The 25,703-nt window shown below is 35.6% G+C and overlaps 1 protein-coding gene across 2 annotated transcripts in view; it reads right to left on the bottom strand.

The window, feature by feature from the left end:
* Positions 1-735: 735 nt before the first annotated feature.
* The window catches only part of LOC123880070 (adenylate cyclase type 6), a 155,854-nt gene continuing 130,886 nt past the window's right edge, over positions 736-25,703 (bottom strand). For both annotated transcript variants that reach the window (XM_045927963.1, XM_045927964.1), the window contains exons 12-30: positions 24,589-24,681; positions 19,192-19,338; positions 18,324-18,482; positions 17,628-17,772; positions 16,028-16,125; positions 14,870-15,026; positions 13,121-13,218; positions 12,635-12,719; positions 11,665-11,781; positions 11,193-11,273; positions 10,552-10,712; positions 10,038-10,177; positions 9,719-9,828; positions 8,809-9,028; positions 8,143-8,274; positions 7,248-7,372; positions 6,520-6,672; positions 6,143-6,296; positions 736-5,469 (exon numbers count right to left, since the gene is read on the bottom strand). In XM_045927963.1, the coding sequence (XP_045783919.1) occupies positions 5,072-5,469; positions 6,143-6,296; positions 6,520-6,672; positions 7,248-7,372; positions 8,143-8,274; positions 8,809-9,028; positions 9,719-9,828; positions 10,038-10,177; positions 10,552-10,712; positions 11,193-11,273; positions 11,665-11,781; positions 12,635-12,719; positions 13,121-13,218; positions 14,870-15,026; positions 16,028-16,125; positions 17,628-17,772; positions 18,324-18,482; positions 19,192-19,338; positions 24,589-24,681 (2,773 nt within the window). In that variant the 3' untranslated portion in view covers positions 736-5,071. The remainder of the gene's footprint in view (positions 5,470-6,142; positions 6,297-6,519; positions 6,673-7,247; positions 7,373-8,142; positions 8,275-8,808; positions 9,029-9,718; positions 9,829-10,037; positions 10,178-10,551; positions 10,713-11,192; positions 11,274-11,664; positions 11,782-12,634; positions 12,720-13,120; positions 13,219-14,869; positions 15,027-16,027; positions 16,126-17,627; positions 17,773-18,323; positions 18,483-19,191; positions 19,339-24,588; positions 24,682-25,703) is intronic.

The following is a 25,703-nucleotide window of genomic DNA, read 5'->3' as shown; positions in this document are numbered from 1 at the left end:
AATATTATATTTTCCTTTACACACTAGTAAGGTAGATTTTGTTTTTAAATAGGAACAAAGTACAAAGATAAGTTTTTTTTACATAATTTTTTCTATGTGAGTAGGTAAGCACCTTAAGCTTTCAAGTATTTTGGGTTATGGGTATTTAGTCCGTTATTCGAGGTAAACAAATGGATTGGGTAGTTCATAAAAACCTTACTGAAAGAAAATCTTTATCTTGTAGTTAGCTTGTAGTAAATACTATACCTACTGTGAGGATGTGTACCTACCTTACTGACAAAATATTAGGTAGTTGGGATCTTATGTGCGCGCAGCTTCAATAAACTAAACATAATATTAATATAGGTACTTAGGTAAATATTAAATTTATTTAAATATAACGAGTAATGCTGTAATGGAATATGAACCTAGGATATGTCGTGGAAAATAGATCAATAAATAATTGATATTTTTTAAATTCTTTGTCTATTCTACAAAATAATAATTAGTAGTGTAGAGCAGACTAATACTGTTAAAAGGCCCGCAAAAAAGTGGGATTGGCACATTTTTTATTTATAATTAATATTAATATGATAATAAATATGTATAGAACATCGAAAAATAGGTAAATCTTCAACTACTTGACCTTTTATAATACACAAGGTTTTTAGAATTTTAGAACTCTTGGTCTAATACAAATATTCATTCAATAACAGTTTGATAACTAAGTTAGTAGGTACGTATGTTTATTTAAAAAATCTTCGAATAAGAAGTTATCATTATTTATTAAGTACCTAAAATAATTTACACGTCATTCATGAAATTATTACAATAACATTAAATAGGTAGGTATATAATATTATTATTCTATTAGGTAAATACTAAGTAGGTCACATTCGAACATGAGTTTGCAACATATAAGCTCTCTTGATGCCAAGATTAAAATGTTTCATTTCGAAATTTCACAAAACAATAATTCATTTAGATTTGAAAATGATTTTCTGTGCACCATACAGATAGATATTCAAACTAATTGTCTGTCTAAGTTTTGACCCGCCAAAATACCTCATAACTAATTTCATATTATTGACTTTTCCGACAGAAATTTGTATGAGACTAACGATTACTTTGAGTTAATGATAATAACCAAAATATCAAATATTAGGAAGGTATAAAATAGCAATTGATGTTTTAATATTTCTCTGATGAAACATAATTTCTATGCACCATGCTCTCTCTAATACCAATAAAGTTGAAAACTAAAACCCGACTGCGATCGTCTTAATAAACGCTGAAATCGGCCCAGTAGTTTAGGCGCTACGGTTGAACACACAGAATCTGGATACAAACATACACACATACATACATAGACTGCTAAAATCAAAACCCTTCCTTTTTGCCTTGCCGCACTCGGGTTAAAGTACACAATTATTATAAGCTCGTTTTCTCTCTACTAAGGAAGTTTCGTTTTCCAAAGACATAAAAAAAAAGGCGAGACTGTGCAGAACCAAAATATAAATACCTGTATCAGAAATATTTTAACTATGCTCCAATGTGCCAAAAATTTAAGTTCGAATACCCCTACCCGTTTCGTTGGTTCGTTTCTCTGGAAAATTATATACTTAGTGTGCAATGTCAGTTTCGTTTTGCCAGATCTCTATAATATATGAATCTATTGTATCTTTCTATAAAAATAATTGATCATAATATTAATATTACTAGGTACGATAGGTGCGACTATTAATTTATTTTTCTTCAATCCTGTAATAATGGTTAGCAATACTATTATTATTTATGTTTTATAAAGAAAGACTCTCAATTTACACTTTTAATTTTCGGCCGGATTTAATATAGACGTCAGGAATTGTAAATGTAACTAATATAGTATTTAGGTATGTTAAGTACTTGTTTTACAAGTAGGTAAAAATTAATAATAATAAGTAATATATAAAGGATCTTAATATTTAATAACGATATCCTAACATATACTTACTTAAAAATATTTTCTAAATTACGCGCTAATAATAATATTTTAATTATAAAGTATAGCCAAACCTATCTTAACTAATGTTGAGATTGTTCCTTTGGTTGAGCTTGAGTTTGGTAAAAGTAATGCTTGAAAATTATAATAATTTATATATATATACTAATAGGTACTTAATGTTAAATAGTAGGTACGTAAATACCTATCATAAAAACAACAATGAATTAAAATTCAGCGATACAAATGGCACCCGTTTTTAAAATTATACGGTTACAAAATGATAAAGGAAAATGATATTAGTCGCTCCAAAAACCGGCGTAAAATCGGATACCAGTTTTCACCGTCTAAAATCGATAAGATGGGTATAAGAAGTCACAAGTGATAGGCATAAATCGGTCTTCGACAAAGAGCGCTTGAAAAACCAATGTTTTGGTTATTTTTTTAACGATTTTCTTAATAATACTTTACATTCAAAAAGCTGCTACTCTACTTATTCAAATAAGCTCACATCTTATCGAATAAATATTTCAATTTTAGCGTGAAAAGATCTGGTTGCTTTTAAATTAAATAGTTAACTATTTAAGTACATTAATTGATATTAAATAACATAATTACTATAAGCCATGTCTTTGGGAATTTTAACGAATTTATATTCGTTTCATATTTTATTACTAAGTACTATCATTTAAATTTAAATTTTATCATAGAAGCCTATGTCGTATGCCCAATGGAAAGACTTAAGTATTTATACCTACTCGTACCAAAATTCAGGTGGAATTATGTAAGAGATTTCTGAAAGATTTATAAATAAAATAAAAATTATTAATTAACATTTAGATGGATATTTTGTTTACCTACTGTACAATACATTGCATAGTAGGTACGCTGTTTACAATTGTTTATTGTTTAACTGTTAACTGTTTAACTTGGAGAGATTAGCTAATCTTTAGTGGATCTTCAATTGTTAAATTCCAAAATTACTTATTAACTTCACAACAAATACGTATCTAGACTTCTATGTTAAAATTCTAAAAATAAAAATATAGGAAAAAACGACAGTTTGCCCAGAAAATTTTGCTTAACAATACCTAGGCCTATCTATTTATCTACAAGCAGCGATAATTTTCGATTTTTAAAAAGTGGTCTAAATCTTTAGCAACAAGTGGTAATAAGTACCTACAATCTACATCAATTGACATTGCACGCGGCATCTATCTCTACTCAAAAATCATGTTCCCGCATCGAATGCATTATAATCACAACCATGCTAAACACAATCCGCGTGTCCAAATTTTAAATATCAATAAATTCGTAGGTTTGTTACGCAAAGTATACGAGTGGGCACTATCTAGGTAAGGACCTGGGTAGTTATACCTTACAAAAGTTTAAGTACCTAGATACAACTTGTATTTAAATACTTTTCTCATTTATCAAACTATTATTACCTAGTATTGAAATTCATCTATAAAAAAATTGCTTCATCAGAGTCGTCACACGCCTTAACAACTCAACACCATCACGACCCAATGTAAAGCAATGAAATGTGAATTTTACAATATCGTATCACGTACAGTCTTAAAAATTAAAGTAAATGCCGATGAGCTAACGATTCGTTGAAGCCTTAATCGAAAGTTGAGATGGTGTTGGTAAGCATGGGTTAAAGAGTTGACTTCATATGGTGTGCAAAGGCCCTTAGGCAGCATCTACACAGACTAGAGAATCGCGACGATAGGCTTGCCGTGTGGCAAAAATTCATACAAACTATATGGGCTAATCTCCACTGGGAATTACTATAGCGTCGATAGTTTGTATCGAATTGACTTAGGTTTGTCGTATGTTTGTCACACGGCGTGTATATCGTTGCGATTATTTCGTCCGTGTAGATGCTGCCTAAGAGCCTTTTTTTGAAAACTTGAACTTTTCATCAGTCAATCAAATCGAATCGACCTTATACCATTTGTAGGCCAACCACCTTATTGGGTTTCGTAATGGTGAAATCGTTTTACGTGACAAGCTTTGTCCGTTTGTCACACCTTCTCATTTATATAACCCAGTGTACGGATAAACCTGACCAGGTTTATGATACACCGGAATGGTCATTGTATGATTGTTGTATTAAGATATATATTAATTTTAAGAATAAATTAAGCAATAAAAAATAAAAATAAAACTTGACATAAGGCTATCAACTTGAGGAAAAGTTTTAAAATAATGCTTGCCCAACCTTAAAACACAGTTTTCGAAAATCAGTAATAATCCTTTAGGTACAAACAACTTAGTTTTGCGGTCTCAAATAAAAATGATGTGTTCTAACCAAACAGTTATTTATAATAATATATTTATAAGTACGGAATCCACGGTGAGTGAGTTTGAGTCGCACTTGTAGATGTTTTAAAATTCACTCAATGACCAACATTTAATGTAATCAATATAACCTTAAAAAGTAATTTTAAAATCAGTCTTGACGGAAAGTTTTCAAATCGGTTGTCAAGTCCAATTCGTATCCGGGATGGACATCTTATGAAGAGTATCCCATATTACGATATTCTGACCTATCTAATAAATGTAGATGTAGCATCGTAACGGCACAACAAACACTCATCAAATTTGGACGTACCTGCTTTTAGTAATCCTAACATTTTTGCGACTTCTAATTCCTTAGTATCTGAGAGCTGACCCATTAATCTTGGGTGGCATTTCTGAAAATCCTTTTTTAAAGGGAGTCTACGTTGTAGAGAGCATTCCCATGCAAAGTCTCAAGTTCTAGACTCATCGGTAGATACGTTGATATTATGTCAGTCAGTCAATTTCTCATTTTATATTATTCACCTGTTTCACGATCTCCAGATAAACTTAATCTAACGAATAAATATGACGTTATGACAGTTTTTGTCAAAATTTCAAATTTATCCGTTTGATAAAGTTTATCAAGAGATTGTGAAACAGGTCTTTAATATATTAATCAACAAATTCTATAAAAATTACAAAACCGGGCACATACTATGACATAATCCATATACTTAGTGCATAGCACATAGATTTGGTTGGGGTGAAAAGTATTTATAAAGTCCCAAAATATCATTCGTATTCAGAAAATATTCAGTACGTTTACAACGCATTCATTGGATTTTCAATAATGTTTACGGACGTGGTATTAAGTCTCGTTTTCTTCCTCTTGAAGAGGAAGTCTGCGAGGCTCGCTGCTCGCCGCGGGCCTCCGTCCTGTAATAACGTCTCGATGTCACCACTGCTTCTTGACTCTACTACTGGTTTCACATCATTCGAGGAGAGGTTCTTCTGCACGATCTCATTACTATAAGTGATATAGTTGGTCGAATATGCCTTGGAGCACATGGTGTTGATGAAGGCAGAGAGAGGTGGTGAGTCAGACAGGGACACGGGTCGCTCGAGGCGGCGTAGGACTCGCGCTCGAACTGCACTCGCAAGGCTTTCCCGAGATGTTGAGCTCTCGGCTATTTGCGGGCTAATTGAGCCGTTTTGGCTCTCTGAAAAGGAGAGAAATAAATTATAATATATATTTTTTAAAGGGAATCTACGTATTTTTAATAGTGAATGAATTCTTGAATCATTATATTGAAACGACCAACTCATTGGTCTAGATTGATGTAACCAACTCATTGCTCCAGATTGACGAAACCAACTCTGTTGTGGGCGAAGGCTTGCCTTGTTTTTGAAAGCACCAGGCTGCCTGCCAGCAGACAACGCTTCAGATGATTACGTTCTGTCCAGGGACGTGATTAATATATAATAATAGTGAAGAAGAATATCTTAAATAATTATTAGTGTTATCGATTAACTATCAAAAAGTTGGGTATTGATACCTGGATTATTCCACTTGCACTCCGAGATTCGTATTTTGTTCAGATACAACAAGACAATGACCCGGTCTTAACTACTGGATTTGTGGAGTTGGCTTTTCTCGTCCATACCTCGAGCTAAATGTACCTAAATCCATTGCTTCCGCGCGCCTGATCTCTCTCCGGTCGTGTCGATTTGTCGCCATATTGAACTATGAGAAAGAGGGAATCGGAAGAGCACCTGTATTTGTGCATATACTTACTTGTCCACTATTATTTCTCCTGCATTGTTTGCTAATCTCCGTAGAGATTGGTCACTAGAGCTGAAATTCAGTTTGGAGGAATAATATTCATAGCTTACCCTTTGGAATCGAAGCTCGCGGTGAAATTCCGCCGTCCTCGTCAGTGTGTCCCTCTGAAAGAGTCTCAAGAGGACGGTGGTCAGATCGTCGGTCGTCGTGGTAGTCGCCAGTGCGAACGTCACTTCCTGCACCGGATGTCGACGGAGTTGGGTTCTGTAGAATTACAAAGTTTCTTTTACATCCGTTTTGCGACCACCTATGCGTCTATAATATGTATCTTACTATAATGATCAGCTGTTCTTCTATCTTCTATGGAGACAAGAGAACAAAATTAAACAATTAGATTTAAAAAAAATTGTAGTTGAAATTATCGAAAGGTCAGTAGCTAGGTAGTAAGATACAAGCACTTAATAGTATATGTAGTATTGTAACTTACAGCGTAGATATCTCTCAATCCGGGTTGTGGGGTCTCGCCGATGCCATCGAGGAAGAAGGTAACCATGTTACCTTTCCCCTTCACATCAATGGTACCACGGCAGCGAAGTTTGTAACCACGGGTCGAAAGAATGTCATATACTTCTTGAGTCACCTATTGGATATTCGCAACAGCAGCTATAGTATTGCAATGTTGTATTTTTTTATCATCTAACAAATTTCGCTATCAGCAATAATTTCTTAAAGTAAAAATATTTATTTGTGGTACCACAATAATCGCAACGCTAAAATCAAAAAGACGATATTGTATTGCTTTTTAATGGCCCTTAAAAATAAAAATATAAATTTACATACAGCCTTTATTATATGGCTTCATAATATTAATACATTAATAAAATAGAATGAGTTTTTATCTGAATAAAATTTTACGAATTGCTTTCAAATTGCATTGGACGAGAATAATCCATGTATAATCAATGTTTATTTTTATTAGTAAAGGCCAATGAATATATCTGCATAATATAACTTCTTTTTCACTTTGAACTTGGGTTACTTAAAACATATTGTTAGGGGCGTATTAGAAAGGTAGGTGCATATTAAACAACTTAACAATTTGAAATTCTATGTTTCCAAAATCATTTTTACTATAAGAATTCAAAGTAAATTAGAAGTGTGGTGCGACCTACATATCATAGTAATCAGATTTAATGCATTTTTTTCTTAACTCACCTGGATATGATCCAGTAATCCAGTAGAGTCCATTCGTGAGGCGACATTGACGGCATTTCCCCAGATGTCATACTGAGGTTTGCGCGCACCAATGACGCCAGCAACAACTGGTCCAATGTTAATGCCTGTTCAAACAAAAAAATACACTATATACACTCTATATACACTTGATAGTGTTGTAGAATATTGCAGAGCAGTGGCCGAATACCAAACCAGTATACGGGCATCATTAATAATAAGTAAATATCTGATATTTGACACTTTGTCCATACAACCAAATGTCAAAAAACAGTCACTGTCGATCTTACCAAAAAACTTAAACAAGTGTTAAGCCCGGGTTTATTTTTAACCGGACTGATTTCTCATACATAAACTGTCAAAATATATCAATTTAGTAATATAAACTTGTTTTAGTTTTTTTTTATGTCAAGACGGTTAGTTTTTGGACAACTTTATTGTTTCAGTATTCAGTTGTAAGTAACGTAAGAAAATAAATGCCTGAGAACAATCGCTTGGATAGGCAAAATCAAGATGCTCGAAAGTGTTAGTATACGGAAGGCTTTGGTTAAGATACATACATATATCTACAAGCTGGGTTAGAATTCTACTAACCTCTACAGAAAAAGACATATGTAAGTATTAGTTAGGTAAAGTAACATCAAACGCTTGCCTGAACGTTCGATACATATATTTTCTTTTATTTAAAATTTAATTTAGAATAATACAAAACATTCATTAAAGGCAGAACCATCGCAAATAGCAAAATAAGAAGTCGCACTGCAAAAAACAAAAAACAAGAAGAATTCTACTCAATTATTAATGAAAATATACAAAATATGTACCTAGTTAGTAGTAGGATTGTTAGGGAGTGAAGTTTGTAGGTAGTATATCTTACCTATCCTGATACGGAAGCTATTGAATGAATGTTCATTGACATACTGCAGCTGTTCACGCAGACGAAGAGCATAATCGGCCATTGCGGTAACATGGCGGAAGCCGCGTAGGTCCCTGGTGGCCGCTGTCAGGCCTAAAATATTTATGAATAACTGTAAAATCAATATGAAAAATTAATATCAAAATTCATTATTACAGTAATCTCTGTTTTAATTGAATGTGAGAGGGTATAGACTATAAAGTGTAGCAGTCTAAAGAAGTTATTTTTTAATTCATAGACTAGCGATTGGCTTCAATCAAACCTGGTGGCAAGTGATGATAAGCCTAGAAGATGGAGCGCACTTGTCCAGAAGTTGGTTTTATCTTAGTACTCGCAAGATTACCTATTTTGACGACATGACAATTCGAATTTGGCGAATGTAGTATTATTGTCAGTCTGATTCATAGGTACACTAAACATCTGCAAAATCAGGTGTTTCAAGTATGCAAAATTTTAGGAAATTTAATAATATTTCCAAAGCATTAACCGAGCCAGTCAAATTTTGTATCTAATCGTCAGGAAACGACTTACTTATTCACTAATACACTTCTGCAGATGTACAATTATCAAATAATAATTATCATTAATCTGAAACAAAATAATAAATTAATAATAATTTATGCGAACCCGATGCAGCCATATACGTGGCCCCCGTACTCTTGATCTTCTCAATGTACCTAAACTGGTCCTCGGCAAGGATCTCGTCAAAATCGGCAATAATCTCGTTTAGCAGTCGGAGGCATTCCACGCCTTCGTTGTTCCCTTCCAACTCCACGTAGAACTCGGAGAAGTTGGGGATGGACGCGAACATTACGCATACAGACTCGCATTGCTCATGGTAGAGCTCCTATTGTGTAAAGCAAAAACAACAACACAAATATTATTATCTGGAAATATGAAGGTAGTCACAGAACTTTTACTCTCTGTCGACTGTGACTCGCTATTATGTCTAATTTATCAATAAACCAGTAAGTATCGGAATCTCGTTGCTCGTTGAAATCTTCCAAACATAAACAGTAACATTACTGACTGACAGACAACATACAGCCCAAATAGTGGGCCTAGATATGAAAATCTGGAGAAAATATTCCATATCCTAGGGAAGGTTTTTGAGAAATGTTGATCTTTGAAAACGTAAATCCACGCATACAAAGTTGCGGGAATAAGCTCTTCCATACTAATATTGTAAATACGAATTTTTTTTTGACAACATTCTGTATCTACAGAGGTAGCTTTCGTCCCACAGATGTATCTAGGCTACTTTCATCCCGAAAAATTTAAAAGTTTCCATGGGACTAAAAAAACTTAATCAATGTATGCAAAGATCTTAGTACAGAGATAGCACGCATCCGGAAGACGGATATTGGTTATTTTTTATCCCGGAAATCAAAGGATTTTAAGAAATTAAAATCAACTTGATGAAGTCACATATGCATCTCGTAACAAAATATAAGAGGTGCGCTAATCTGAGAGCGGCGCTTAAGAGGTAAAAATTAGTAGAACAGCTAATTTATTGAAGTTTGAAAAAAGGTCTTACATCGATGTTCTTGTCGCTGTTCAAAAAGTGTTGAGCGACATGTTCCGGCAAGATGTTGGCGAGCAGTTTCCTATTATAGGCTTCCAAGTGCTCCATCTCCTCCTTTTCATCTATGAGTAATTAATTTTTTAAACAAATAATTTAATGTAATTAAAACACTATGTAACGCTTGAACCCTAGTTTTTATAAGGATCAATAGTTTTACAAGCCTTTTAGCCGGTAAACATGTTTGGGACTACACCATTATTTTAAATTAACTCATACCTACCCCTATTTTATCAAATTAAAATATATTTCATTTCATTGAACATGAACATACCGTTAGCCTGTAGCTTCCAAATGAAGTCGAGCCGGTAAGTGCTCTCGGTTTGCTGGGAATGCAGCATTAGAGCAACCAATGCACCGAAAGCTACTACAATGTTCGTCCATTGCTGATTCCAGTCCACTCCGCACCTATGTCTGTGATAAAACCGAGCAAAAGTCAAAAGTCAAAGTCAATATCATTTATTTAAAATACGTACACCTTTTGTTTGTTCGATTTGTTAGATTTGAAAGGTGATATAGCAGTGATAATTAATTACGTAAACTTAAAACTACAGCTACGAAGGTTCCAAAGGCGCCCAAGTCTGAGAAGAACCCACAACAAACTCAGTCAGGTATTCTTTTTTTTAATATCACCACTTCACAAAATCACTTATAGGTACTTATTGGAACTATCAAAACTGTTTGGCAACTCATTCCCAAGCTTTCGTTTCATTTACATAATCCTCTACATTGGAATAGGATTTTTCAGTAGGAGCTTTATTATATATTAGTCTACAGTACAAACTTACTGATATTTAGAGAAGTGGTCGTTGTAATAGAGGTTCTTCTGAATTGTAACCGCAATATACGTCGCACTGATTAAGAACAGGAGTACCGTCTTCACAATCGTGATCAGAATCTGATGAACCGCGCATAGGATCATCACCAATAGCGTCAGTTGTAGGTAGTGCTAGAAGAAAACTAGAGTTAATAAAAACTGTGTCTATAAGTTACTTTATGCGATCAGGGATTTTTTTTTTTTGATTTCATTAGGTTTATCCCTAAATAGAGACACGTGTGGCCTAGTCAACACATATCAAACGATTGCGCTTGTTAAGCAACGTTAACTCAAGACGATAGCTGGATAAGTAAGTGAATTTCGGGTATCTAATTTGGCCTTTTTGTGTCATCCGTGCCTCAGAAAGCACATTAAGCCGTTGGTCCATGTTATTTATTCCTATTTCCTAACGTCTGATAACGTCATTATCAATATCCAAAATTTTATTTAAACATTAGAGCCACACTGAAAATTACTTACAAAATATATTGCTGTATTACTATATTTAATTACAATAATTGCTCGTTTAAAGGTAGGATTTTTAGATTGTGTTTTTATTTTATTTTATATTAATTTTATTATTTTTACTACACACTTTATGTTATTGCTTACCTCGTTGATATCGTCCAGGCAGTATGTGGTGCCATCTTTTGAGTTTGGAGTCTCTTTCTTGCCAGTGATCATGTAGATTCCCTGTAATCATATTTTGACTAAGCATCAACTATATAATTTTAATGTAAGTTTATAAATTGAAAAACGTGACATGAGTTGATATATTACAACATTTAGCCGGTGCATACCATCTGAAAGTATTTCTATCACATTAGTGATACTTAACTCAGATTTTTTCACATTGTCAAAGGATAAATTAATGCATTTATTCATTAAACATAAAGCAGCACTAAAATTAAACTGCCTGTCATATTAAAATTAACAGTTAAGTTTACGAATTAAAAGTACATCCAAGTCCGCCTTTAAAAGATTCCTCTCTATAGGTACGATAAATTAATTATTTATTTCAAGAACATTTGGAAAAATTTAGTTTAAACTATGAGTATAGGAAAGAAAGCATTAAATACGATACCATAACGATCTCGATCTGAAGTACCAGGGTGGCGACCATCAGGAATGAAATTAGTTGTGCCAAAGTGCGGTTATTGTGCACAGTCGCCGCTAGTCGTTTTACCCGCAGTGATGCTCGCTGTTCAAATTACGTAAAAGATTTATCTTCATACATAAAAAAATCAACTGCTATTATTTATCGGTCAACGATTCAAACACCGGCTTCCCACGGTGTGTGATTTTGCGGATTTTCACGCACGGTCGACAACTACGGACAGTCATTCTTCTCAGCGTACGTCGGTGCGAGCTGGTCCGCGTCCGTCCGTAATATCACGCACCATAATGAAGCTGGTGTAATAGGCAAATAGCGAAAGTGATTTCAATATCAAAGTCAAATTTTTGGAATTTGCTATCATAGGAATGGTAACAGTGAAACTAGCTGTAATTTTTAACTTATCATCACCTCTTAACCGACATCCTAAGTTTTTTTTTGATCGTGGCTGGTTAGGTTTTGCTTACTAAACTATAACATCGTAATGACTACTTACTTTAGCAGGCAGTAATTGTATAGCTTAAAAATCCTGTACAAATGTAACATGACACGCGAAGTTATGCTGACATAATATTCCGCTACCCATTCTAAGCCACCATTTCTGTGATTTCCATAGGTGGTTAGGGGAGGATAGGTGGCTTGATCGAGAGTGTTCTTAGCTATACCTAATCCAAGAAAATCAGTTCAGCCGTTTGAAAGTTATCAGCTCTTTTCTAGTTTTCTTATAGAGATTTATGGGTCGGGTTTTTTTTATTTTATTTTGAGTTATCTTTTATTAAACGTAATTAGGCATGTGCATTCACTCAGACAATAGATGAACGGACTGATGGACAAACTTACGGCCGGATTGCTGTAAATTCTGCCTCGCTTCGTTCAGTCAATTAAATTTATAAGTTACAATTTTGAAAGAAAATGATTAAGAATAACAACTAAATCCAACCTTGAAGTCGATGCTGAGTACCAAATACGTGATGCTGCAGATCACGATTCCTGAAAGGATGACCGTGGCGATGACGCTTGCCGTCCTATGAAAATAAATCCCAAATAAATTTTCATACATAAGAATACTACTAATACTATAACTAAATACTTTTTAATAAAATTTGATACCTACAAATTGTACATTATAATAAACGGCATCGGCAAATAAAATAATAGTATGATTATTTTCCTTAGACTTTTTTCATAAAACAATGATCATTTAAGTCCTTCATATTATAAATACGAACGAATGTTTGTTGGTTGGTTTGCCCTTCAATCACGCCGCAACGGACGGATCAATGTAGATGGATGTAGTTAAGGACGTGGATAATGACATAGACTACTTTTATCCCGAAAATCAGAAATCCCACGAGATTTTTAAAAGCTTTTACGCTGACAAAGTCGCAGGCATCAGCTAGCAATAATATAAAAACAGTCAACTTACAACTTAAAGACGAAAAGCTGTATCAATGAGACAGCAAGGAACAGGAGCAGAGAGCAGATAAAATAAGTCTTCAGCATCCTATCTCTCTCCGCAATATACTACAAACAGAAGAAATGTACTGGTATTATGCTAATATTTCGCTGTTTCAATACAAAAGGGACACAAATGGGGAAAAAGTAAATCGTTCTTATTTCAAATCATCTTTTATATTATTATCAAGATCATATTTTATATTATTTATTTATATTCAAAAGAGACACCCACTGATTTTAACGTACTGAAAAAATACAACCGCTTTTTTATATTTTTGTGTTTCTGAGATTATATTTCAACAAAACTGCTATTTATTCAATTCTGGCATTATAACTGAAGTTTCTATTAAGCTAAAATGCCATATTTCGAAAAATCCTTAGTGTTCATTATTTATTTTATAAACAAAAGTGTCATCTTGTGAAGTACGTCCATTTTGCATCAAAAAAACCACGTAAGTATATATTTTTTTTAACAGCTGTGCCAAATTTTAAAATGGCCCATTTTTACGTAAGCGTAAGTCTCGTAAAGAACGCAAAGCTATAGGCAAAAACTTTGGTAGCTCTCCTGTAAAAAAGTGTTTTTTTATTTTATTTGTGTCCTTTTTGTATTGAATTTTTTGTATGGGCAACGGTGATTGCCTATTTCTAAAATAGTATTTTATTTAAATCGTACGTTCGAGTTCGTCGGAAATAACGGTATATTCACTCTATATGTAATTTCAGAGCGTAAGAGTCGCTTGATACCTACATAGTGCCCACCTCCTATTAACTGACATCTATTACACGAGGGATTTAACTAGTTCCTATATGAGGAAAATTTGGAAACTGCCTCTAGTAGAGTCATCATTATTCGAACTAAGGTAATTATTATAATACATACATTTTGATAAATATATCTCACAAAATTATTCTGATACTATTATAAAAATTCTTTCAAGATGTCCAAGCAAGCGAAACAAGGCAATATTTCCTTCTAACAAGCGCAACCATAAAATTTGCTGCATTCGTTTCTTGTATTTTATTATTTATATTCGACCGCAGGCTGATAGTGCAATCCATACTAATATTATAAATGCGAAAGTGTGTCTGTCTGTCTGTCTGCTACCTTTTCACGGCCCAACAGTGTAACAGATTCTGATGAAATTTGGTACAGGGTTAGCTTATATCCCGGGGACGGACATAGGCTACTTTTTATCCTGGAAAATCAGAGAGTTCCCACGGGATTCCTAAAGACCCATCCGCTTATCTGATTTATATGAAATTTGGTACCGAAGTAGTCCCTGTAATCGAATCAGGCAACTTTTTATCCCAGAAAATCAAACAGTTCCCACGGGATCTGTAGAAATCTTAATCCACGCGGACGAAGTCACGGGCATCCCCTAGTTTGAAATAATAAAGCTTCGTTTCATATTAATCTTATGTTAAAATTATCTACATTTCTCTGCTTCGTATTTCCTATTGCTGAGGGCTGTATCCTCCTAAAAACCACTTTTTTTTGGATAGTATGCGGTGACGGAGATCTTTTCGCATAGACACCTTTTTACTAAGAGTATGATTTCGGCTCTTGCGACCTCGACTCGAGGTCTCCCAATATACGGACCTCTGAAGGGATTTAGTGAGTAAAAATTCCACATAGCCCAAGTTTTCCCTAGGAAGTCGGATATTGTCCGTTAACAAAATAGACCTATAGCAGTTATCTACTTTAATAGTATATTACCTTGCGTTCCATCTTCTTGTCACGGAAAGTAAGCGTGAAGGGCCGGCAGTGTTCAGTGCGGAGACGGTCAATCGAGCGAGCATCAATCGCTTTCATTAGATACTCGTTCACCTCGTCTTCAGGTTTCTTGCTCTCATTGCCGGTATCCATTCCGATCCTATGTTACAAACAGTTAAATTTATACAGACTGTACAGCATCAGGTTTGAAAGATTGACACTGAGAGTTCCAAATATGTATTGGGCTGAAATTCGTGTGCAAAACTCAATAATAATTGGTTTTTTAAAATCTTTCAGTAAAATTGTTTGGTAAGTACTTATTATTGTAAAATTCAAAGTAAGACTTCAGTCAAACATACGAAAATGATGTTTAATAATGTAATTGTTTATAAATCTAGACGCTGAAATTCAGATCTAGGCCAGAGATTTAGATTATGCTAATCGGAGTGGATTTCGGAACTAAATCTAGCTAGAATGTATTCGGATGATATGCTTACAGCAGACATAATAAATTTCAGTGAATAATTTGGAAAAATTGTACAGTTGAAAGTTTTATTTGTAATTAATTTAACGAGATCATTTGTATAAGTGAAATATATTGGCCATTAATTTTGTTACAAGTTTAACATAGATGGTATCCAGTACTCGCCGAGTGCACCGTGCCAATCGCCGGCTATAATTATTACCTAGGTAAGTATTATTGTTGAGTAAACATTGTGTCAGTGGGTAATCGCTGTGACTTGACAACTTCATGGCAGAATTAGATTTTTAATGACATCCCTGGGGCAGTTGTGAGTGCTGTGGTCTTATAAGCGAGAGGTTCCAGGTTCGATTCTAAATTGTCTCTGGTACGGCCATGGCTACTTATCAGCCACTTCTTCAACGTTAAAAGAATTCAAAATTTTGAGCCTGAAGGCCGAAATCAGCATGCGGATTTAGTAAAACAATAGCTATGATGTATGAACTAGCTGTGCCCACGGCTCTGTTCGTGTGGTCTCAGTTAGTACGTACCTACTAGGTACCAATCGAAATTTATGGCGGTCGACTTGCGCCCCTTAGGACTCTGCGCCCGGGTACACCGCACCCCTTGAATTCCCGGGTGAAAACGGCCCTGCCTAATAAGCTAAATGTCATGTTAACTATTAATCATGAGGTACTTACTTTGAAGAGTGCTTGCCATGCTGCGAGCCATGTCCCATTACGCGCATCTCCTTTGAAATATTGCCATTCAATGAGAATGAGTGCTGAGGCTTCTTGTCCTATCGATCAAATAAAATGTCTATGTAACCATTATCGATATACATAAACAAAAACAAAATAAATTTAAAGAAGATAACTCTGCAAGGAATATTTAAAGGAAATTAGCTAAAACTCAAAGACTGGTATACCGAGATATTTTTAACGAGTTTTTCATTTGTTCGACGAAAACCTATTCGAGGCGCGTATTATAAGAAAAATAATTGTGTTCACGCTATTCAATAGTGGCGGACTCTGATTTTCTGAAATCCAAGGGTAAGCTGATCTAGAGGCTCTCTATTAATCCTATTAAGAACGAGATAATTTACTACCGTAAAATAAACATAGCAGAAAAATAATAACGTTTTTAGGGTTCCGTAGTAAAAATATATCCTTAAGTATGATTTAGTTGGTCTTTCCGTCTGTTTGTCTGTCTATCTCCTTGTCTGTCCCTCTATCTGTGACAGGATACTTTTTATCATTTAGAATTTAAAAAACAAAATCACGCGGACTGAGTTGCGCGTATCTATCTACTGTTTTATAATAAAGCGTTGCATAATATTTTCAGTTTGTAGTTAGTTTAGCAAAGATTTCCTCCTTTAGTTTTGAAGCAAAGCGCTGTAGGGAATTTACAATATAAGAACACCGCTCGCTATAAGACAATAGCCGTCCTCTATTCTTTCAGATTTTCCTATTTATTATATTTAATACAGTTTTATAAGATACTTTGTGGAAAGCTTTATATAAAATTTTTCATTGTCAAGTAAATACAATAATTTTCTATCATTAAAGTTCCAGATATGATTGTCAAGAAATGTAAGCACTCACTGACGAATGCTCATAAGTCAAAATACATTACATACTATTTATCAACTGAATAGGTACGCCCACCCGTGCGAAGTTGGGGCAGGTCAACTACTAGTGCGTCGAAGTAATTTGAAGGTAATAAAGTACTTTTGCTAATTTTAATTGATATCACTATGTAAAAACTCAAAATCGAAATGGGTACTTTTTTTATTAGTTTTCGTATGAGCCTACATATCTAAAGATCCAAGGCGCCTTAAATCTATAAAGTACAAGAACTCCGCGTCACTTAATCTACGCCTCAATAGCTCAACGGTTATAGGAGCGGACTGAAATCCGAAAGGTCGGCGGTTCAAACCCCACACGTTGCGTCCACTATTGTCGTACCCATTCCCAGCACAAGCTTGACGCTTAGTTGGAGGGGAAAGGGGAATATTAGTCATAATTGAAATGGCTAATTCTTTAAAAAAAATTGTACCTACTGAATGTACTGAAATGTAAAAGGATTTGAAAAATAAATGTTGGTATAGTATGCACATCACATTTTTTTTTAAAAAAGAATATTAGCCATTTTAATCATGACTAACATTCCCCTTTCCCCTCCAACTAAGTGTAAAGCTTGTGCTAGGAGTGAGTACGACAAAAGTGCAACGGCTGGGGTTTGAACCGCCGACCTTTTCGGATTGACCTTGAATTATTTTTACAATAAATCACGACTTACCACACGGCTTGTGTCATCGGGTACAATGAGGTAAGTTTCAATATTGTGATCCTTGAGGTAAGAATTGCGTAGTCCTCCATAGCCGGGCTCTACTTTGTAGTCATTGCCGAGACATTGTAGAGTTTCTTTTGTGATGTGTACGCGTCTAAAGAAAGGTTTTATTAGTTTTCACCAATACATATATATCTAGCGAACAATTTAATAACGTGTATTAATTATACAGAGGGTATCATATAACTAAGGATTCTTGTATTCATTTTATAATTCTAGTAGCTACCGTAAGACTATTCCACTTATTAATACGCCTTATTCACAACCTTGAATGGGAAGCTGGAAGATCTCTCTGTTTAGAGCATTTTCCAATGTAACTTAATTTATTATTATAAACATTGTCTACAATTTCTGGTACATGAAAAATAGAAATAAGCAAATAAACTCTGCTGTGTAACTTTTAATCTGTCCGTCTGTCACAGCTAGGTTTAATTTCAGAAACTATCTAAGTTGTAGTAGATAAAGCTGAAAATAACAATATATACGCTAAATTAATTTTACCAAGAGATATCTTACATTCTAGAGACGCATATAATATATTGGGATATTAATTTTCCGTAAGAATACTAACTATTATGTTAGTCGCACGGAAATAAATTCTACGGGGAAGAGTGGCGGATAAAATGAGTCTGAATAAATCTTTACCCAGCAACGCCACCGCTTTCCATGCAGTTGGCAAGTGTGACGTCATTGGACCACACATCGAACTGCCACTTCCGCAAGCCAAGTACCACGCAATGGACGCGGCCAGTGTGGATGCCGACGCGCATGTTCACGTTCACTGCCATCACCTCACGTACCAAGCTGCCGGAGAATGTTAAATGTAATCCCACAAACACATTAAGCTGTCTTGTGGAGCGCCGAAACGTGTAAGATGGTGAGACTTGAGAGTCATGAAAACTTGCAGACTAAAATATATGAGTGTAAGTATGCGTTGTGGCTCGAGGCTTGCTCCGATCTGTCAACATATCGATGTAAGGTGTTTGTGGCTTAAATAATTATCCTTGCCGCCGAAAATTGTGTAAAATATCATCATCAATCAAATAAAACCACAACTAGTTATGATATCATGCCATTAGGTGTCACACCTGCAGTTACCCTGCGATGGCTGTATTAGTTAAAGAGTGCCTGGTGAAAAACTTAGACTACCTACTCATAGGCATATATACCTTTATGTCAAGAGTGAATAGGCATCTTCTAGGCGCGCTTCATCTTATGTCCCTGCCACATGAACGCTTAATAACGTGATGTTCAACGGCGTTTCCAGTTAAATGTAGCTATGTAGCCACGAATAACGTACAAAGGCATTCAGTATACCGTTTGGCGTTAGACGATTTCAACCACAATTCAATTGGGATTAGACGTTCAAGTGTGGCCTCACTCAGTTTAACGCGTTGATTATCGCGATATGGCGTTGTTTGGCAATGATGTTGAGCTTAATGTGGCCAGGTCTGATTGTAGGCAAGTGCTAGTCTATTTTACAAAAAAAAAAAAAAAACGTTTGAATGCTTACGCGATCGCGTCAATCATATCCAAGCCCATCTCAACACAACACTTGGCATGATCATCACGCGCCTCGGGCAGCCCCGACACGCAGTAGTAACAGTCACCGAGTAATTTGATGCGGAGGCAATGGTGTTCTGCTGCCAACCTGTCAAACCTATGACAATAAGAGGATTCATTATAAAAAAATCCGCCAAGGGCGACAAGAGTTCCGTAGTCCGTACCATCCTACAAGATATACCGAACACTTTTATGTAGAACGGATTTTTTCCTTCACTTGAGCTATAAGACGTACCTACCTGACTTTAATGATTTTAAGTTAACGGGAAGTACCCTACAGGTTTTCTTGGCAGACACGACAGACGGACATACAGACAGACAGTTACAACGAAGTGATCCTATAAGGGTTCCTTTTTCCTTTTGAGGTACGAACTCCTAAAAACGACCAACTTTAATGGGCATGTTCAAATATCGGTTAAAAAGTTTTACTGTTTAAAAAACAATTCGCGCTGGGCGCAAGATATTTAGTGCAATTCCTTAAAACTTCTGTCCTCTATCTTCGAAGATCATCGAAAATCACTTTGTAATAATTATTAAATTTCCAAGGCACTACAACCGCAGTGCTATCGCACTGGATTTCTTTTTAGGATTATGTACTTAGTAAAACAAGGAACGTTTATGGATTCGTCCACTCCGTATTTATTTATTTTTAATTATTTATATATATTAAACTCATAGAATATACAGGGCATGTTTGTTATTTACATTCAGCGCCACAAAAACCACAGTCAGTTTTGCCGGGCATGTATGTGTATATCACATGTATTATTAAAAAAAATTATTTAAACTGCATAATTGAGATTTTCCATTTAGCAAATGCAAGTGAAATGAACTTAACATGTTTTCGGTAGTCTTTGTACAATAATAATTCATTAATAACGAGGCTGCGCTGTCATCCGCCCCACTATCGTTCAAGATGCGGACGGCACCTTAGAAATGGATAAGCCGATATATTACAGAGCCCATTTTTTGGAATAGTAAGAAGGAGCACTTTGAATAAGATGTGGCACGAAATCGATAGAATACGTAATATTTTAGGGAGGATAAGATACTCAACGGGTCAATATTACTGCCTACGTGTGAGTGGTGGTAAAATATTATGTTTCAATTTATTTTATACGAAGCACTCTAACAATGCGACATTACCGTCGATGATATTTAACTTAGAAGCGTAAAGATAATATAACCTCAACCTACTATGGGGTACAGTGTAACAGTTTTTAATTCCGCACTAACCGCATTGGGAACAAAGTGGCTTCATACCCAAGCGGTAGTAAAGCTTTTTGGTCCCTTGCTAAATCGGTTGAATCGAACTTCTGTCGCCCTTCACTGCCGCCGTTGCTCAAACCTGATGGATCGCTTGCTTTCGCAGCGCCTGAGAAGGCAAATCTGCTCGCTTGTCAGTTCGCAAAAAGTTCGCATCTAGATGCGGGAGATGCCTGTCCACCTAACATCCCAATTTGCGACTCCACAATGGCGGAGGTGCGCATCCACCAAAAAGATGTTCTCAAAACTCTCCGCTCTCTGGATGTGAACAAAGCCAGCGGTCCTGATGGGATTCCAGCAATTGTCCTGCGGAACTGTGCCCCAGAATTGTCTCCTGTACTGACACGCCTGTATCGTCTCTCACTACGCAAAGCTCTAGTTCCCAAATCCTGGAAGATCTCTAACGTACAACCTGTGCCAAAAAAAGGCAGTCGTGCTGACCCGGCGAATTATCGACCTATTGCCATCACTTCCTTACTCTGTAAGAGCATGGAGCGCATAATAAATAAGAAGCTCCTGGCATACCTGGAGATCAACGACCTTCTCTCAGACCGCCAATATGGGTTTCGCCAGAAGCGGTCTGCCGGAGATCTTCTAGCGTATGCCACCCATGTCTGGGGTGAGGCTATAGAGAAGCATGGAGAGGCACTAGCTGTCTCTCTAGATATTTCTAAGGCTTTCGACCGGGACTGGCATGACAGCCTTCTTAGCAAACTTCCGGCATACGGTCTTCCATCGAGCTTGTGCGACTGGATATCTGACTTCCTGAGCGAAAGATCCTTCCGAGTAGTCATTGATGGCTGCTCGTCTGAACTCATGGTTACCAATGCCGGTGTTCCTCAGGGGTCTGTTCTCTCCGCTACTCTCTTTCTGCTGCATATAAACGATCTGCTACGACCCGGAATCGTTGGGTACGCAGACGACAGCACAGTAATGGAGAGATACATATCCAGCCCACGCGCTAGTAGTTCGGAGATCAATGAACTCAGGGAGGCAATGGTACTGCGGTTAAACTCTACCCTGAAATACGTTTCAGATTGGGGAGATGCCAATTTGGTAGAGTTTAACGCTACTAAAACGCAGGCGTGTCTACTCACAGCAAAACGGAGTCCTTTTACCTTGACTCCCACTTTCCGGAATATATCTATTAACATCACTGACCACATTGATCTCCTAGGTCTCGACGTCTCGGCTAACATTAACTTCGGAAGATCCATTGAAGCCAAAGCCAAGACTGCCGCAAAAAAACTAGGCATTCTTAACAAGGTCAAGCAGTACTTCACGCCGCGCCAACTGATAACTTTGTATCAAGCACAAGTCAGGTCGTGCATGGAGTACTGCAGTCACCTCTATGATGGCTCTGCTAAATACCAACTAGCAGCTCTGGATGCCGTTGACCGTCGAGCTAGGAGACTTATAGGCGAAGACTCTCCTTTGATGGCGAAACTCCAAAGTCTCGATCACCGCCGTAAGGTCGCCGGCTTATCGGTGTTTTATAGGATATATTTCGGAGAGTGTGCACAGGAACTTTTCGATCTTGTCCCCCCTTCACCATTTTACCACCGAACCGCAAGACGTCGGGCTAGTTTCCATCCTTATGTCGTCGACATTCCATCTACACGCACGAAACGTTTTGCGTCTTCATTCCTCATACGCATGGCTAAGGTTTGGAATACTCTCCCGCGATCTGTGTTTCCTACCAATTACAATCCGGGTATCTTTAAAACAAGAGTGAATAGGCACCTTCTAGGTAAACGCGTCCCATCTTAGACCATATCATCACTTTCCATCAGGTGTGATTGTGGTCAAGCGCTTGCCTATAGTGAATAAAAAAAAAAAAAAAATTAATTCGACTTTACTGTGAGAATAATCTACAATATGCAAATTACGGGACATATTCAAGAATTTTCTATCGGGTAGAAAATAATCTCGTAAATCGATCAAAAATCACGGTGAAATCAGTGCAAACGCAAAAAAAACGCATTGCATTGAGAAGCTTTTTCTTTTGTTTAAGTTTAAACTTTATGCAACACAGAAGACAACGGAAAAGTTTTTGAGAGTGATCTAAAGAGCTTTATAAAGTACTTAAGAACGTTTTCGCCGCTAAATTCAAAATGAAATTGTGTAACAGGGAAATAAATAAGCTTTTTCGTAATAAGGAAATAATCTTCTTTGATATCCGGACTTTCTGAAACCTATTTCGAAATAGAAATTAATTTTATAACACAGACTAAAAACTTTCATATTTTAATCTTACATTATTAATAATTTGTAGTTATTCGATATTGTACTTAACTAACTTATGCCCGCAACTTCGTCCTCTTCGTGTGGACTAGACACATTTTAAACCCTTATTTCCCCAATTTTCAAAAATCCTACGTACTACGTACCTTACTGAGCTGGAAAGATATAGACGGCAATCATTACTAAATTCAAACAATATCTTTGTTGAAGTAGCCTACCAGCTTATCTGCTATCAACAAGTTACAATATGCTACTCAAGTTGAATTTAATAACTTCATTTCGATATCGATGCAAAGTGGCAACACGAAATCCAAACTAACAAGCTCTGAATCTATCTGAAACCACAATACCTCTATTAATTTATTGTAACAAATAAGTGAGGAAATAATATGTTCCGGATACACATTGGTTTCGATATCTCATTCATCAAAATTGATTATCCATACTTAATATTATAAATGTGAAAGTGTGTCTGTCTGTCTTGTGCTAGCTACCTTTTCCCGGCTCAACAGTTTAACCGATTCTGACGAAATTTGGTACAGAGTTAGCTTATATCCCGGACATAGGCTACTTTCTATCCCGGAAAATCAAAGGGATGCATAACCGATTTGTATGAAATTTGCGAGGTAGGTTGCGTCCCTGTAATTGACATATGCAACTTTTTATTCCGGAAAATCAAACAGTTCCTACATGACTTTTAAAAACCTAAATCCACGTGGACGAAGTCGCGGGCATCCTCTAGTAATGCATAAATGGGAAAGTTATCACAATTATTGTGATACTTGTTGTGATACTGAATTTTTAGAAAGAGTTCTGTCATCAAAGACTCTCAATTGAATAATAAACATCTACATCCAAACCATATATTGAAAGTAGCAAAAAATCAGTGACCATTTTACCAAGCTTTTAAAAAGGTTTTGTTAATGTTTTAGAAGGCATACTGTTTAGTAACCAAGGCAGCTATTTTGAAATCACAGATCAATTTATTAATAGATTGGGTGGAAGAGTAAAAGGTAGTCATATTGTTAATTGTGATGGACGTTTCAATCCCCTGCGAACCTTTATCTTTGCGTTGTATCAATCTTCTCACTCTAAGTAAATTGCGGACATAATAATCCCTCAATAAATCATTTTCCTTTGTTCAAATAAAACGAACTTTGTTGCGATTGTCACAATATTGTTAATATTATTATATATTTTTTATTAGGCATGAATGATTCCTATTTGAAATTGAAATCCAAAATTTATAGTTATTGAATGTAGGACAACTAGTGGCTGTTATGCAGATGCTATTTCTGAATGGGTATGTGTGTCTGGTTGGGAAAGAATATTCGACTGAGAAGAGTTGGCAAGAAACTCAGCAGTTAATATTTTCAAAACTTAAAAAATTACAATATTATCTAAATTTATGTTATAATTTACTTCATTATATTTTAGTAACTAAAAACATACCAAGTTGCTTCCACGCAAATTAGAAAATTCACTAATTGTGCAAAATTGTATAGCTACTTAGCTTCGACAACGATTTTATTGTACTATTTTAGTTTTTACACACTATACAAATTTGCGTAATGGCACAACAGCTTTTTTCGCTTGACATTTACAGGGAAGAGTCTCAATCCTCATTCCCAACGTTAAAGGAAGGAAAAATTTAAAGCAAAAAGGATCCAGGTGATTTGCTAATTCAACGGTAAACACAGAATGATAGTCACTCAACTCAATTCACATTGGTTGAAGACACACGCAAGACTCCAAATGTTTTTAGAAATCTTCAGAAAAAAAAATAGTTATTAACATCACTCTACAATTATTATTATTAGAGTACGAAAAATCTTACCGAGCAAAGAGTTCGTTTAGGAGACGCACCAATTCTTCGGCTGTGCACTGGTCTGACAGTGAGGTGAATCCACAAATATCGGCGAACAGGATACTGTAAAAAAAAGAGCTTTCTCAAATGATGGTTGAAAGCAGAATTGCTTTGCGGAGGTCTCTATGAAATAAGTATTTAGATGCTCCATAACAATTTATGTAATCATAATATGAAGAAAGATTTTCAAGAAGTGTGAAAAACTGCATGTAACAAACGAAGTAATAAGGTTAGAATGATGGGTTGAAATTTGAAGAAATCGGTATTCCAAACGGTTCTAGTTGGTAATAAATACAAGTTTCTTTTATTGTTAAAATAACCAGATATATGTGTGCTTTGTAATGCGCAGTAAACGATTTACCACCCTTACCTATGTACCTACTGTGTGTATGTACCAATGTGATGCAGCGTGTTGCGTCATATTATTTCAATTGTTTCATGAAGTTTCCCATACTCAAAAAATAATTTGAGGAACCTAATTTTTTTTTGCCTTTCCTTCATTAGATAAAATAAACAAATATGCATGAAATCGTTAGGTACTAAAAATCTTTATAGGACAAAAAAGATTGTAACGCCTGAAGTTTCTCTTAAAATATTCACGGTGAAAAGCCGAGTAAGATAATTTGAAAAAGTTAGACTACTTGTTAACAACTTTTATCTTCGAGGTCTTCTCTTGGGTAATAATTAAAAGTCAATTCGAAGTATAAATTGCTTTAAAACACTTCCTTTTTTGTTCCTGCTTGAATCATTTGTATGTGCTTGATTTTAAAAATTTATTAATTTATTAATTTTATGGTTTGTGGCAATTGTTGTCAAAACATTTATTAATATACTTAACTTAATAAAATTAAAGTCTTTTATTAGAACAGAATGGTGTTCACTGTCCATAGATAGTAAAAACCCGCCAAGTGCGAGTCAGACTTACGCACCGAGGGTTCCGTACTCGGGTAGTTTTTACGACATTTTGCACGATAAATCAAAAACTTTTATGCACAAAAATAAATAAAAATCTGTTTTAGAATGTACAGGTAAACCCCTTTCATTTGATACCCCACTTGGTATAGTTCTCTTACTTTGATTTAAAC

Source organism: Maniola jurtina, chromosome Z, assembly GCF_905333055.1.
Source record: "Maniola jurtina chromosome Z, ilManJurt1.1, whole genome shotgun sequence".
Classification (NCBI taxonomy): Eukaryota; Metazoa; Arthropoda; class Insecta; order Lepidoptera; family Nymphalidae; genus Maniola; species Maniola jurtina.
Note: the sequence above shows the minus strand (reverse complement) of the source record. Positions and strands in the feature narration are given on the sequence as shown.